This window comes from Genypterus blacodes, unplaced genomic scaffold (assembly GCF_046128005.1).
Source record: "Genypterus blacodes isolate CSIRO-AG114 ecotype Tasmania unplaced genomic scaffold, CSIRO-AGI_Gbla_v1 ptg000039l_1, whole genome shotgun sequence".
In the NCBI taxonomy this organism is placed as follows: Eukaryota; Metazoa; Chordata; class Actinopteri; order Ophidiiformes; family Ophidiidae; genus Genypterus; species Genypterus blacodes.
Genome location: NW_027466852.1, coordinates 2,041,339 through 2,057,905, shown reverse-complemented (window position 1 = coordinate 2,057,905; position 16,567 = coordinate 2,041,339). Strand labels below are relative to the sequence as shown.

Here is a 16,567-nt window from a genome sequence, read left to right as displayed (position 1 = left end):
CTTGGCTTCAACAATTCCAGCAAGCAGATAAAACCTCTCTGTCATTATCCCGTCCCTGTTTGTATTTAGACAAGCAGGCGGCCACTTGCTCGGAGCCTGTTCAGTGTCTTAATAAAGGCGCTCAGGGGTCTGGCTTATCTTTCAGCCTGTTTGTACACCGTCTGTACGCCCTTAGACTACCTGCCACGCAAACCCCCACACAAACACACACACTGCCTCTCCTCGTCTCCTGGTCAGATTAAAGCTGCTGCTTTGCGTGCCAGTTGGCAGCTGTGTCAGGCCGGGCACTTGTCTGGGCCTAAGCTGGAGGCAGGATTGCATTGGACGTAGAGGAAGGTTGCGGTCAACAGTGAATGGCTCTGCATATCAAACATAGCTCTCATCTCCTTCTCCTGCCAACAATTAAAGTCTCTCCTCTGCCGTTGCGGGAACAACAGGGGGTGGCGGTGGAAAGTTGTTGCGATTTTTCTCTCGCTCCTTTCAGTGGAGGGAATATTTGCTGGAATTTACTGATGTAATGTTCAATAGAGTTTTCCTCACAGGGAGAAAAAAATGAAATAAGATTTTGATCAAAAGATGCCTGAATGTAAACTCTTACTGAGCTCCATACTGGGAAGGAAATTAAAGGAAAACTCAATATACATCACTGTGATAAAGAAAAAGAAAAATGCAATATATTGACGGACAATATATTGCTTTCAGTTTTGCAGTATATTAGCAGCTGAGATGAAGCTGCATAGCATTTCAGCCTTCACACATAAGCATAAACGGCGGCGGCGTTTGTGTGGAACTGGAAGGAACGGTTAAGCCGAAGGAAGTCATTAGAGATGTTTGGAGGATTTACCGGGGTTGTGGGAGGTGATGACATCGGCCAGCTGCCGCTCGGGGACCGTCTCTTGCTTGCTGTTGTCTTCTTCCCGCAGTTTGTCCACCATGGCGATGACGCAGTTGAGACTTTTGGCCACGCTGGCCCACACCCTATCCTGAAGGAGCCATGAACAACATCAGCACATCAGATCGGCACATCGATGAGCTCTGGATTGTTTGCATATCTGAGATGACAACAAAACTAGGGACAATAACAATAAACCACCTGTGCTGAAAGGTGTTTCTATTACACTCTAAACTTGCCTGAGGTTGCTGGTTTATCATGATGGAGTTTACCTTCCATTTTTTATGTTTTGCATCTTTCCCCATCATCTGCCAAAGCTCTTATTTTACCCACTGGATGGATGCGTTAACGTGTGTGTGTGTGTGTGTGTGTTGGGAGAGGAGTTTGGGCTTTGTTGAATTTTGTATAAGGTCCAAGAAGCTTTGGAGAGATAATTAGGTATCGTTCTGTGGAAATCCTGACAAATTCCTGCTGTCAGTGAGGCTCTCCCGCTACACACACTACTAACACACGCAAGCAAACAAATGAACACACAACACACACACACACACACACACACACACACACACACACACACACACACACACACACACACACACACACACACACACACACACACTTCAATTAACTGACTTAAAGAGTCAGGCTAACAAAATCCCCAGAAAGTTTCAGGCTGGATGTGAGGAGTGTAATAAACTCGTCGACACTCTGTTGTTATGGATCTTTGAAGTCCTTGGACACAGAGACAGCGAGGAGGCAAGCAGACGAATGTTTGACACGCAATCTCACAGACAGATCCTAAGCTAAACAATGATGTGGTCACACTTGCCCATTCCTCCTCGTCATACTCCTTGTGGTGCGGAATGGAGTCCTGGTGCTTTAGCGGCAAAGGCACGCCGTCTCCTCTGGTCGAGATTTGCGACGCTTCCACGTTGTTGCACACGGTGGCGCTCTCGTTGACCACCGAGGACGGACTATGTCCCGGAAGCCCCCGAGCGGGACTTTGCGCGTGCTCGCTGCCGTGCTGGCCTTGGCCTTGGCCTTGGCCGGCCTGCATGTCGGCGCGCTGCTGGCTCTTGGACACGTACCCGGGGCGAGCGGCGTGCAGCGCAAGCAGGGCACTCTTGACCAATTCGTCGTTGAGTATGTGGACAAATTGTTCCGTCTGCAAAGAGAAAGAGACACGGAGGCTGATTGTTGTGACATATTGGGGCAACAAATGAAACTTTGAGTGTTTGGGAAAGTGCGGGAGAAAGCAAGTGAGACCAGACGGAGAGAGGCTGACACACCAGTAGAGAAAACAAGGGTCGACGAGTCCGGGAGCTGGTTACTATTTACCGGGTGAATGAAACACTCGCCTTCACCGTAAAGCCGCTGCTCTCCATTACCGCAGCACAGCCAGTGAGCAAAACAAAAACAGCAACAAACAACAAACAATTCAATTACTCCTCCCGCAGCCCGTTCCTCCGAGGAGCGCGCCGCCTTTGATCTCGAATTCACCTGCCACTGTAAGTTGATGAGCAGCGGCGAGGAGCCTCTCCGCTCACCGCCGCCACTGCGTCAAACAACGCGATAAGGGCCATCGAGAGTAATTGAGTTAGCGCCGAAATAAGCAAGTCTATTACCGCGGCAAAATGCAGTCCAACGCCCAACACACGAGCCAGGCAAGTCGATGACAAGAGACTTGGCGAGGCACTCTCCTTCAGCACCCTGGCGCCATGTTGTTACTGCCCGAAGTTGTGCTGAGTTCACGTACCGCCGGTGCCGGCTCCTTAAGTTTTGCGCTTGGTTCGGTTTCTTTGCTCACTCTGTTGTTCAGAAATGTCTGGGACAAGAACAATGGCAGCTCGTCTTCATTTAACAAGCGACAGCATGCCAACAAGAATGCTGCAGAGAACAAACCGGGAAGTAAAGTCCCAAGTCTGCACAACTGAAGGCCTTCAGGCTGTCGATCTGCTCCCATTAGTGAGCTCTGATTTCTGTTTTTTTACCCCTTAGTGTTAAATATGGCTTAGTTTGGCCAAATGTACAAACTCTGTTGAACAGAGCTGTTGACTCTCTCTTGCTTTTGCGTATCTTGCATTCCTACATCGCCCTATGATGTCACTGTAGTGCGTTTCAGTTATTCAATAAACAACACTTTTACTGTTCCATCTAAGCCTGGTGGGGTTTTTTTCTTTATTGGGGAATATGTAAGGACATTTAATTTGATGAATGTTTGAGGAGAGAAAGCGAAAGGGATTGCAAAGGAATTTAATTCATATCCATTTTAATTGCCCAGCATGGATCCAAATGAGTTCCATTACTGCGACTCAGTGATGTGACAGCTGGAATCTATGGATAAGAAGACGGGAATAATTGCCTGAGGATCGGTGTTTCTGCTGAATGCTTCCCTGTGATACACACAATAGTATACAAACAGTAAACATCATGGCAGAGACACACAACATGAACCGTACTCATTTTCGCTGGGCAAAATGCTGAACTCTGGGAATTCAAAATGTAAATTCATATTCAAATTGAACTCTGCTTATCTGACCTCAATGTTAATTTGCAATCTTTGAGACCATGTATTATTCATTATCTTCTCTGGGATGAGTGAACAAAGCCACACACTGTATTTAACACAATCTGGGTCATATTTGCACTTCTTAACCGTGAGGTCACAGGACTGATGTATTTGCGTAAGTCGGTGCCCCTCCGGCTGTTGGAATATTGAGATAAATTCCAACATTAACTTGTCCTGCTGGTGCCCTATTTTACTTTCTCATAAAAAGTAATTTCGTTTTTTTTTTTGGTTTCGTTTCAGATTAAACCAAACGGAAACAAATCAAGCATCAATCCATCAATACAGCCAAATCCGCTTGAAATACTTTGCTAGTTACACTGCACTGTATGATCCATATGCATATACAGTATTGTGTTTAAAGGGACATTTCATAAGCATGTTCCTTTGGGCCAAAGAGGAAAGTGTCGAAGCTTTTATTTTCCCACCGATGATACACCAAAGCAGCTCTGTTCCTCCACGTGCACAAACTACTCCTGAGCCTCGCAACTCCCACTCCTACCTATTGTAGAGGTATGAAACTTAAAAATCCCATAGGAGAGATTGTGTTGGTAGACTTTTTTTTTTTCTCCACATATATGCTCTGATGTGATCTTGTCGGTGCAGAAGTCAGAAAACGCCCCTGTGGACTCCAGCTGAGGGGGAAAAGAAGAAGTAATGTTTGATCTAAAAGAGCAGAAAACTGTACGAATCTGTTCAGCACAAAAGCCTTTACCCTGAAGAATGATGGGAGTTTGACTGTTAAAAATAGAGCTTTTTCACTCAAGGTACCTCCACTTGAGGAGTGAAGGCAGGCTGATGGATAAGAGCTGGCCACATTCCAACAACACGTGCCAATGAGTACACTTTCTCTGTATTGCAAATATGACCTGGTCATGACCATGGGCAAATCCCACATAAACTTGCATAGATGATCAATGCCCGAAACCGCCGCTGCGAGAACATCCTAACGTGTTCCTAGGAGCTGGGGGGGAACTGCTTTTCCGCTCTCGCTATTAACATCAGCAGAATCATCACCATATATATACAGAGAAGCTACAGTGCATCCGTGGTGTCCGGGCGTAAACTTGGCCAAGGAAGGATATTGCTATTATTTAAATACTGAAACAGGATTAGAGTCAGGAAGTCTGAGCCAGGAATGGAAAAGTGAGAGGCATCAAGAAGTTTTCAAGAAGGTTCTGACATCCACCACATTTCCCATTTCCTATTCCATCTCTTACACTATGAAGGCTTCTGACCTTACGGAGCTACACAGACATAGTGTGTGAGTGAGTGTGTGTGTTAACATGGACATAAATAGATGATTCAAATGTTTACAAATGTGCCAATGTTTACAGCATATATGTGTCTGTGTGATTTGTTTGTCAGTGGATATATTTGGAACGTGTTTGTTGGCGTATTTATGTCTGGGCTTGTGTGTGTGCATGTGCAGGCAAGTCTGAGCCATGAAATAAGGGTGGATGTGCGCAGGAAATACACACAGTAATTCAGTTGTGTGTGTGTGTGAAATAATTTTATATGACATGGTTGGATGCTTAGGGCCTTGAAGAATGCCTATGATTTCACAAGAGCACCAGTTTTTAAAAACACAAACAATCACACACAGACAGGAAGACAGACCAGATACGCCCTCAATCACCCACCCACCTTACATTCCCCCACACGCACACACGCACACACACACACACGCGTGGGCCACACATCCACACATGCTCACACAGTTTGAGATTTTAATCAGAGAGAAGTCCTGCTTGTGCTGACCAGGCCAGGGGTTTTACTTGGCCAATGTGTGCGCGTCTAATCAAGGATGAGAGGAAGTGGTGACATAGCGAATGTACCAATTAAGCAGGCTGATTGGGCTCTATTCCACTGTGGCAAAAACAATCTCTCCCACAACAGATTGCAATCTGACAGCACCAGATGTAATTCATTAATTATACTGATAAAAACGCCGCGACTCCATAAACCTCCATGCTGCTATTCACTTTTGTTGGTTTGGCATTTTTATAATGACTTATGGATGTTTCCTGAGGTTGTATATTTAGTCTGTGCGTGTGTCCGTGTCAACACGTCTGCTGGGTTGAAGGTTTTGAAGTTATTTTCAGAATTGCTGAAAGACTCTGCAGCCCGTATTGGCATTGCTGCTACATTCTCCATATGCTGCGCGAGCTCTGTTTGGAATGAATCTAGCAGGGTCATGTCATGAGTCCAGGCCCGACCAGCTCAGTCCAGTCAAGAGAATTACCTCCTTACATCTAATGACCAAGATCAAGATGGAACATTTGGACTGTGGCTGTCAGCTCAGGCCAAACTTCCACCCGATTCCCACCAGAACGCAGCTAAATCACTGTGAATTACAGGCTCAGAAGTGGAATATTTACTGATAAGCCCAATAACTAAACTGGTGATGTTCAGCAGCTCCAGACTAAGAGGAATAAAGAGATCATTTCACAGAGAAGGGACATGTGCGTTGGGCGTTGCTTGGGGTGGCCTCACCTTGTCAGATAGGTTCTTGAGTGCTTCCTTTAGCCCGGGGGAAGAGTGCTCCTGGGCAGCCTGGAGGAGCTGCTCCACTAAGGTTGTGATGAGCGGCTGGAGGAGGCTCATGGCACTCAGCACCTCCTGGGCTTTGGCTGTGTGCTCTGGGGAGTAGTAGATACACTGGTAGGTGGTGCTGAAGCTGTTGAGGAGAGGAGGGGAGAGGAAATGCATCAGTTCTACTTTGACAGATGACATTGCAATTTTATTATTTAAATAAAATGTCTGTAGGGATCTCTAACCTGAGGAAGACAGAGACAAACCACAGCACCTATTCATATTCACACTCGGATCGTGTGTTGTAGTGCGGCTGAACATCACTTCAAAGTGTGTAGTTCAAACACATACCCACAGCAGAGTCATGTTTTTTTATTGACTGTGAAAAGTGAATTTCATGATGTGCAGCTCGATTCGGTGCCTTCAAAATGCAGAGCAGCAGCACTTTCCAGGTTCTGAGCTTGAGCTGTCACATTGGACCTGCAGTCCAATGTCAACCTGTTTTCACTTTATGAATAATTAATCACTCGTTAATTTCTCGGGAGCTATTTAATCTCAGACAAAAACACCATTTGTCAGTTCTTAGATTCAGGGCAAATCACTCCAATCAAATATTCTCCTCGGGTAAATTCCAGTGACTTTCAATGAGTTTCCGTTGACTTCCTGCCATCTGATGTAGCATGCAGAGAGGCAGTCATTTGCAACCCTCCCAGCTAGTTTAGAGTCAGCTCTGGGTGCCTCTATGTAGGCCAGACCCCAGAGCCAGATCCTGGGGCGTAAATGACATACAGTAAGAGAATGAGGAAGAGGAAGATAGAGAGAAAGAGATGGTTGGTACAACACATTATTCATGCAGCACTACTTATTTGGTTTGCAACGGAAGAAAGAAGAAATGTTTCGAGGGAGCCCCATGTGAAACAACACTACCTGATGTATCAATACGTGTGGACCTCTCAAGGCCTTAAGAAACAAGACGTGCTAGGTGCAAGCGCCTATTATCTTTGTCTGGCTATGCTTTTAAATCTTGACCTTGTCATAACGGCTAATGAGGCCCCTGGAGGACTACCACCCATTGGCTCAGAGCAAATCAAAGCAATCGCTAAGTGAGAGGAAACACAGGGTGAACAGTGTGTATGGAGCAACACCATGTCAGCGTTAGAACTTCTGTTATTCCCTTTTTCGCTACTCCCTTCAAATACTTGGATTTAAAACACATGACGACTCTGCAATTGAATTATCTACTACAACAAAGGAACGTCTGTAAAAACCCTTTCATCCCCCATGAGCTTACACTCAGCTTACTGCATTATGCAGGACTAAAGGGGCAAAAACTCTACAGGAAAACAACAACAGACGTTTTGGAGAAGGGGCAGAGGAGAGTGTTGGACGAGGACAGTTGCCTCAGCCACCGGGATTCAATAACAGCCTTGTTGACTCATAAGTACAAATCCAATCCCATTAGGCAGCCTATGCAGGCAATAATGAATGTTGGGACCTGCCACCTGATGCTTGAGGACAGAATTGATCCCCTCTACAGCTGGCTAAGGCAACAAACTTTAATTGCCTCATCAGCATTGCTGTCAGTCCAAAAGCCTCCACCCAGATGGCAAACTGAGCAAAGTTGAAATAGTCCAATTCTGCGAATGCAAACACGATGAAAGACCTTGAAAGGGAACTTAACACACTGGGCTCTTACTACTACTGTGCCTGTGATAATATGAACGGGCTCTCTCTCTCTCTCTCTCTCTCTCTCTCTCTCAACTTTGCGCAAAAACATGAATCATCTCTTTTGTTTTGCTTTAACACTGGCCAACCCATGTATATAAATGTACATATATATATTAATTCAGGTTGTGAATGTGAACCATTTGTTCACATGCGATGCTAACACTCAACCTTGCCTTCCCTCATAAATATTCACGAGCATGTCCGCAGACCTTGGAGACTCATTAGTTTACATCTGCATACATACTCAGCACAAAGTGAGTTAGTTTTCTTGTTTTCCCACAATTTGAACAAACTGGGGACATATTCTCCCGACACCTTCGCGGCATTTCTTATGTAAGAGGAGCAGTGACATCAGGCGTTAATGGAAAATGGCCACGCCACTTGGAGACGTATTAGCATCATGAGTGGCACTTTCATATGTGTCCACAGATTGTCTTCCAGTGAACTATTTCAAACGGAGGCAAGAGGAAGAGGCTTAATTGGACAGACTCCTTCTTTCACGGTCGCAGATGTTAATTATATATTAAGCCTCATTATGAGTGACCAGCACAATCACACATTAGCTCTGAAAATACTTGATTTATTTACCAGTATCTTCTTTTCTTCTCCAGAAATACAAGGACCAACTTTCCCTTGCAGACAGGGATTTTTAAGTGGGGCAAGACTCCACGAATAGCCAAAAGTATAAACACATCTATTAACAGGTATTACTAAAACTAGCAGCAGGTCTAGAGACCGATTTGGTTTTCCTAAATGATCAATAGGAATTGGTAATAACAGTAATGAGGGGGAGAAAACCAGTGGGCCCGGTGGTCTAATTAAGCCAGCATCTCCGACGCATGGCTAATTAATAGCGGAGAGGAAATTAATGAAGAGCTTGTGGCCTGCCGCTGACAGCCAGCAGGAGTAAAATGCAGCAACGTCAGCACAGAGCCCCGCAGCACCCCAGGTGACTGCCAAACCCTCCTTCGTCATTTAGACAGGGAGCTCTAATCACCGTTCATACACCGAGCCACTGCAACATCCGCAGCCCAAACGCCACGTCGCTGAAACGCCCCGTCGCTGAAACGTGTTGGGGAGATGTGATTTCTAACCAACATCTGCTGTGGAATCCATGAGTGCTCACTGATCTCACTCAAGTTGCGAGAATTAGAAGTGATATCGTTTGTAATGCAGCGTTACAAATCCTGCATTGGAATGACATTTGCTGAAAGGTTACTTACAGTGCCTCTCTCGATCACACACAGAGCAGACTGACTCCAGAACAAGTTAATACTTGTTAATACAAGCTGTCCGTCAGCACTGTAGTCCCCCTGCCAATGCCCATTGCCCCATCAAACACACACAGGGACACTGAGAGGCAGCGTTTTTTGCTGGGCAACATGCTGCCAGTCACATTAAATCTGAATGTCAGCCCCAAGAAGCTCCATTAAGTGTGTGTTTTGAGGATTGAATTATTCTCTGTATCCCAGAAATATGTCATTCCACAGTTTTGCTTGACTGCAGTGCCTGGCGCAGTGTTTCCTGTCCGTCGCGGTCACCAGAATTTAAAGACACAGCTCGGCCTTGGCATCAACCACCTGACCCCACACAAAAGGATCAGTCGAACATGCTGCAGGACATGCAGACTGCACACAGTGTCAGCCCGACTTACATATCACAGGCAAACACAGGCCTGCACACACCCACGCCCAGGGGCAGGACACACTGGGAGAGCCTGTGTTACATCCAAACTGTCTCTGCTAAGATTGTGTTGCATGTTTATGCAGAGCAGCTGAATAATTCACAAGAAGTTGTTAATGAAAGATTAGACCACCTCAGCAAATCCACAGCAGCGTCTACAGGGTTCAATTAAAAACGGATAAAATCCTGTGACTTTTAAAACAGCCATTTAAGTGAGACTGCATGCATTAATGAAAGATAAATGGTCTTGCCCTGTGTGTACATGTACAGGGTTTCTGGAGGAATACTAAGTGTAGCTATTGATTAAACTCTATCCTGGCTCATCCTGAGAGACAAACTACATTGCATACTGTAGTCATTGCCAAGTTTGGCCAGTGCAGGTTTTTAATGGATCTGGGAAGCACCCCCCTCCCTCTTCTCCAGTGTCCAGGGAACAAAGACGAATAGCTCTTTTATTGCCCTCCTGGTAACACCTCTGTGCTCAGGTTTTCCTTTTTTCCTCCATCCTTTTCCATTTTCTCTTTGATGAATTAATATCACACTGAACGGCCCAATCTCACATCTTGCCGATTGTTCCCTTTTTAATCAAATGTGATTACAAAAGAGGTGGAAGAGAAGAAAGAGACGGGAGGCGGGGGAGCACATACTCGCAGAAAGATGGTGTGCGTGTGTGTGTGTGTGTGTCTGTGTGAGTGTGCACAGGGAAGCAAGGAAGAAAGCAACTCCCTGGACCTGCACAATAATTAATATAAAATAAAACCTCATCGGGTCATTCCAGGTTGAATGTTTATTCTGCCTTTGAATTGGTGCATAATTCACAGCAAATTAAACCATGAAATAATGAATACCCATCATTTAAAGCAAATATGCACTTTCACAACCGCAACTGTGCACATTCGGTGCAATCACAGAGAAACAGCGCAGAGTTTCATTTCTCCTCATCTCCGACGACTGTCAGGAGACTTCATTCCAGGTGAAACACGGACGAGGCTCAGCGATGGCCGTTGTAAGTTAGCCAGGCAGAAAATTGGAAAATTTAAGCTACAGCGAGTCATTAGCCAAGTCAAATAAGAAACAAAAAGCTGCCTCCCCGGAGACGCCTAATCTCCCACTCAAAGTAAATGATTTCACTTCAGCACACTTCTGAAAATATGCTAACCTTATCACAGCGCGCCCTAGCAGATAAAACTGGCCCACTCCGGATTCACTTGTGCATTTCAGCTTAAAGAAACAGTTTCCTTGCCGCTATTACCGGTGCAAACTTACTCCTGCAAACTTCTCCCCCCTGCTCCAGCTCGCCTCTCTTCCCTCTTTGTTGAGCTGCAACCTCTGTGTAACTAATTGGATCTGGCATGGTCTGTAATGACTTTGCGCTCGGTGGGGAGCTTTGGGAAAAATCACCCTTCATTTCTCCTGGCATCACTCAAGTGACCACATACTGAACCCCGATGACATCTGCCGCCATCTCGCTTCAGAAGGGCAAAGACAGCAACATTTACAGAACATCGCTGATCGCAGGTTTGAGGAAGTCATTTAACTCTGTTGCCCGAGGATATTTTGTCAGTAAGAATGTGTGTGTGTGTGTGTGTGGCTGTGTGTGCGCGTGTGTGTGTGCGAGTGCATGTGTGTTTCATTCATTTAGTCAACCTTCAGCTCTTATGTGGCTAGTGGTGCAAAACTCGGGATCAACTAAGTTCCGTAAGCACAATTGTGAGAGCTAGTTTCAATTTCTCCATTTACACCCAGCATTAACATCCGTCCTTGCTATCCGGGCCCATTATCCAGTTCCTTAGATCTGATCACGGGACTTGAATGTCCACCTTGCATGAACATGCATCCTGGTTATCTGGATGCTGTCCGCATTGCAATCGGATCTCAGCAGTTCCAGCTGTCACGATATTTAATCCCATCCTTCCTCCTTGCTCCATGGTTGAGCATCATTCAGTCTTGAAACAACAAAGACATATTATATTATATTATGCTTGGGTCTCGTCCCAACTCTCACTCAGTTAACTTTATGAATGAGAGCGAGGCGGAGCGGAGCTGGGAAGAGGAGCTGGGTGTTATGAATGGCTGCGTCCCCGCTGTCTGCATAGCATTTCCACCTAGATATTTGAGACAGAGATCCAATCGCAATGTGAGCCTGACCACATACATATGCCACCTCATTTAGTAGATAACTTCTCCTGAGAGCAGGTAGGGTGTAAAAAAGGGCCAAAATGTCATCTGTATGTCCAGATATGATATTCAGATAAGGAAAACACTAATGTAAAGACAATGTAGAATGCATTGTGGTCAGAATGCAATCTGATCTGCCAGATAACATATGGATGTGGCTCGCATTGTAATCAGACCTCAGTCACAGCGAGCCAGCTGCAAATGCAATCTATACAGCTGGGACATATTCATGAAATGAATTCACCGCCCAGGAGTTGAAAAAGTCACCCTGCCTCGTCCTGCGTCAATAAAGATATTTTGAATCGACTCGCTGTAAATTGATACCTGCACCTGTGACAGCCCAAACAAAACAAGTTCTGAAAAATGATGCAAGCTCGTCAATGATGAAAGGAGGCAGCACCAGCTTTAATAGTGAACCAACCACCTACTGAGACTAACAGTATAAGCAGAGTACAGGTAAGAACGTGGTTTAATACAAGGTGAAATAGATGATGTCATTATCTGGATAATGGATCTGGATACCAAGATTACATTTCAATGCAAGTTGTAAATGGGTCAAAACGTCTAATAATAGCTGATAAACCACCTGAGTGTGTCTTAAAAAAATAGATTTTTAGGTTAGTATCTAGGAGAGATCATGACTTTCATGGTACCAGCACTAATTCCAGATTCATTTAACAGTGGTTCATTCTGATCGTTCCTCATCAGTCATTGTTAAAGTTCACTCTGCGCCTCGCCAGCCCTACAGTGACAATGTCAGCCTCACACATTACCCCTCATTCTTTACAGATGCTTCGGCCCAGCCAGGCGCTTTTTCAGAGAATGCTTCAACTGACAGCAAACATATAACTTCAGGAATAAAAAAAAAAATGCTTTCAAGAGAAAAGAACCAGACTGAGGAACCTATGACTCAACAAACCTTCTCCATCATGCCTGTTGCCTGGAGTCAAAAGGAGCTGTCAGAAGCAGTGACTTACAGCCAAGCGTGGCTTGGTTGTAAGTAACTGAGCTTGGAAAATCCATAGGCCAGGGACAAATTTCTCTGTCACAACCAATTATGCCCAGGTTAAATTATTTTGTCAATACGAGCCGGCTTCTACCTTGGTGTTTGTCTTGTATTAAATCACCCATCCGCCTCTCTTAAAAACTGTCTCCTCATGTCGTGCGTCAAAGCGTTGGCCGTGTGTTCTTCCTACCTCTTTTTCTCTGCTTCGTATCTGCTCAGGAGACGCTGCAGACCGCCACATTTGAAGCCCTGGTAGTGCGCTGCTGGAGCCCCTACAGTGATGATGTCATAGAATGCGTCTGTATGGAGAGGAGACACGGAAAAAAAACAAAGTCAAAATTCTTTACAACATTAAGACGTATTTCACAGTGGTAGCGGGAATGGAAAATGGATGAATGCCGGTGTGACTTCCAATTTAGAATAAACTTACAATAATTTCATTATGAATATTGCAAAATATAGACTCCTATGCAGCAATGTCACAAAAAAGTCACAGCTTTCATGCATGTCAAAGTAATAAAGAGACATGTAAGTATAGTTATTAGGCAGTGCTATGAGGCACTCATATTTAATGTTGATTTATATGGCATACGGCATGGCTTGTGGTATTAGTGTATCATTGGTCCAATGTTAAAGCAGAAGGTCGGCCAATGTCAAAACACTTAATTCCAATTCCCACACCCCTGTCAAAAGTAAATAAACACTTCACAGACGTCCAGGTGGCACGGAGGTGCTCACAGCGTGCCTCGTTTTGAATGAATAATGGGAAAGGCTGACAATTACATCAGAAAAACAAAGGGGAAAGGGGAGATGGGGTGATGGGGGTCAGGGATTATGGGAGGGTGGGGGAATTTGGTGCCAGGTCAGTTAATGAAGACCCCAGAGATCACATCTGTGCACTCCTCCACCAAACACAGCATGGCTTGAGTTCACATATAAATCAACGCAACACAGCTCCGAGTGCTTCCACACAAAGGTGACCAACAGGTGCCTCCCGTCCCCTAACAACACCTCGCCGGACCGGGGCTTGATGCCGGGGCTTTGCTACTGTTTCCACCCATTAATTATCTCTGTGCCTTGCCACAAGGTTCCCCTGGAGTTTTCATGAATCCGAGTCCCCTTAATTGGTTCTTTCGCAGCAGAGGCTCACGGAAATACAGTAGCTGGTTTCAGAACATCAAGCACAATGACCAGTATGTGGGTGATCTTCCTGCTCCTTCGTCTCACCTCATCCGTCCTCGATAAAACAACAACAGGACAAACAAGTTGAGTTCTGAGAGGACAGTAAGGTCCTTAGAGAAGATATCGACTATGGCATTCCGGATGAGTTATGTTATGATCTATACGTACTTAACCCATCTGGTCTATGAGTTCAACAATCACTACATATCTTTTTACTTGGTCTAAATGAGTTCTGAAGGGCGTTTTCAGCTCTGCTTTGACAAGCTGAGATTTTTATCCTGGAGAATATGTTGTAGTTGTCACTTTGGGAGACAGAAGACAGCCATTTTCAGCAACAACAACAAAAAAAAGGACATTGTTTTAAGTGGCTTTTATTGGCTTGTTTGTTGGCTTTATTGCTGGATGATCAGTAGACAAAATGAAAATGAATTGTTTGGCTTCTCAGAGTGGATTGCAGAGCCAAACTAAAGGAAATGCATCACTTTAGCAATTCAACGCAACAAAAGAGAAATGACTTCGGTTGGAAAGAGAGCACCTGCTGCACAGAGGAACTACTTCCAAACCTGACTGATTGCAATTATTGATTCCAAGTGTTTTTCCCTTTCATAAAGGGACAAATTGTGCACTTTAATAGTCATTGACGCTCAAACAACGTTATTACAATAAATTAAAAGCAAGACAAGAAAGGCTAAAGTAAATCTGGGGGAGGGTGGGGGGCCTGATATTATTCATGCTTGTACAATTACAAAATGTACAACATTTTCTGACATCAAATTCAAAATCAAGTTACTGAATTGTTGGTGACAGTGGTCTGGAAGATAGTGGTGTTCCATTAAAGAAAGACTTTGTGCTCTCATATGTCCACATTTGTCCCTTCTCACTTAGAGTAAATGCTTGGCTATGAAATGCTGGATCTTCACCTCGCATAGAAACAAAAATGGAGCATTTTAAGGTCCACAAAGACAGGATGAATTGCAGGGCTGTTGTATATTGCATTAGATTGCAAAGATGTACCCAAAGAACTGGTAACACTGTGTATTGCTATCATTCTACTGAAAAAATTCACCTTCATAATCCAACCTATATCAGTGCACAGCTGATGGCTGCACGGGACATCAGTTTGATTTACATTCTGTATAAATAGTTTCTTGGCACAATGCGGATGTCTGGTGGTGTGTATGTGCGAGTGTACAATAAGGAGAGGACTAGAATATTCAGTGACACAGTCAGTGAACCGCGGTTGATATGAGTTTTTAAACATTTACTTGATTTTGATCATACCACTTATTACTTTAAGTTAACTAAAGTTAACATAGTTTTGTGACTATGTGACGTCACCAAATCCACGATCAGATAAACAATGGAGTGTTCAAATTAATTAAAATAAGAATTAGAATCTGTAATGTTAATGTAGACATGCTTTCCTTCATTATTTTGCCTACATACGCAGATTTGCAACTACATATACAAATTGCACCTACATATGCAGTCATAACTGAAAACTGATGGATGAATTTGTGTGTTTGAAGCCTTAATCAGTGTAAGAGTGGCAGCAGGTTCCTCTCCCGCTTGGTGAAGCAACCCCTATGTTCATTTTTGGATCAGGCTTGTACCTCTCATCACCTTTACCTGGATTTACGTCAGGGTTTGGTGTCTCAAGAGGATATTTATGCCACCTACTATGAATCAGCCGACAAACTCCTCCAAAGCTCAGTTTATCGCTACTTTCTTTCACTGGGAAAGCCAGACGGTGGTAAGTTTGTTTGATGGCTTGATTTTCCTCATTTCATCTGTCACCCTTGATGTCTTCAGTGAAAGCATACGGCACATGTCAAGGTTTGCAGAGTACTTTCTATCAGTCATGTGGCGTATACTTGAAACGAAGCCCATCCTGGGCTGGCGAGGCAGCAGTTAGTTACAATGACACACTCAGACAGTTCCCGCGCGTGACACTCTGCCAGCCAGAGAGCACTGCTGGAGGACCGGGCCAATTCTCTCTCTCTCTGGAAAAACGCAAAGGGCTTAATTAACGTTTGGTCTATCCTTCTCAAGTCAGGTTCACCTTTTCAGCCTGGCAAAGGCTGAGAGGTCAGGGTGATGATCTAAAAAAACCCTGTCTGGATCCTCTGAGTTGCCTGACAGATGGTGCACCATGGGAAGATGACAGTGTGTGACAGCCACATCAGTTTCACATTTTATCGACGGCAGATGAAAAATGTCACATGATAACGACTTTTGAGCTTTCAGCAATACTTGTGATTTTTGTTAGGTGGCTGTATTTTACATCACCAGCAAAACACAGATCCAGGTCATTTTTGTTCAAAGTTATTCTTGAGAATGTCTGGAGCGATCCAGATTAGAAGACAATAAAGTATTACCTGTTTTTCTGGGACACGTCACTCTCATTCTCTGGGTGTGCAGGTTTATTGGGATGAACTCCAGAGATTTCTGCGATTTGCAGCAGCTCGGCTTGAATGAACGACCTGGAATAAAAAGAGACAAAAAATATGTCAGCGCTGTAAAAATCGGATTGCGTTCAAAGCCTCTGGTGTCATGGAAAGCCCTCACCATCTGCTGTAGACTATGACTGCTTTAAAAGGCATTGTGTCTTTATGGCCTTGTTAATGTGTTAATTGTCATGAAGGGTAAAGACACAGAAACAGATGAGCAAATATCTAATGCTGTTTAAATGCTCTCTTTGATTTTCCAATTAAAAAAAAAGACAAATAACTTAAGATTGAACAATCGAGTCACAAAAGTGAATACACAGTCCTATTTTAAATCTGCTGTGCAGTCA

At 44.4% G+C, this 16,567-nt stretch overlaps 1 protein-coding gene across 8 annotated transcripts in view; it reads right to left on the bottom strand.

Annotated features, from left to right (window-relative positions):
• inpp4b (inositol polyphosphate-4-phosphatase type II B) overlaps positions 1-16,567 on the bottom strand; it is a 104,401-nt gene that overhangs the window by 10,885 nt on the left and 76,949 nt on the right. For all 8 annotated transcript variants that reach the window (XM_076147813.1, XM_076147805.1, XM_076147806.1 and 5 more), the window contains 5 exons: positions 16,149-16,253; positions 12,779-12,887; positions 5,955-6,138; positions 1,722-2,057; positions 845-983 (listed from right to left, as the gene is read on the bottom strand). In XM_076147813.1, coding sequence (XP_076003928.1) covers positions 845-983; positions 1,722-2,057; positions 5,955-6,138; positions 12,779-12,887; positions 16,149-16,253 — 873 coding nt within the window. The remainder of the gene's footprint in view (positions 1-844; positions 984-1,721; positions 2,058-5,954; positions 6,139-12,778; positions 12,888-16,148; positions 16,254-16,567) is intronic.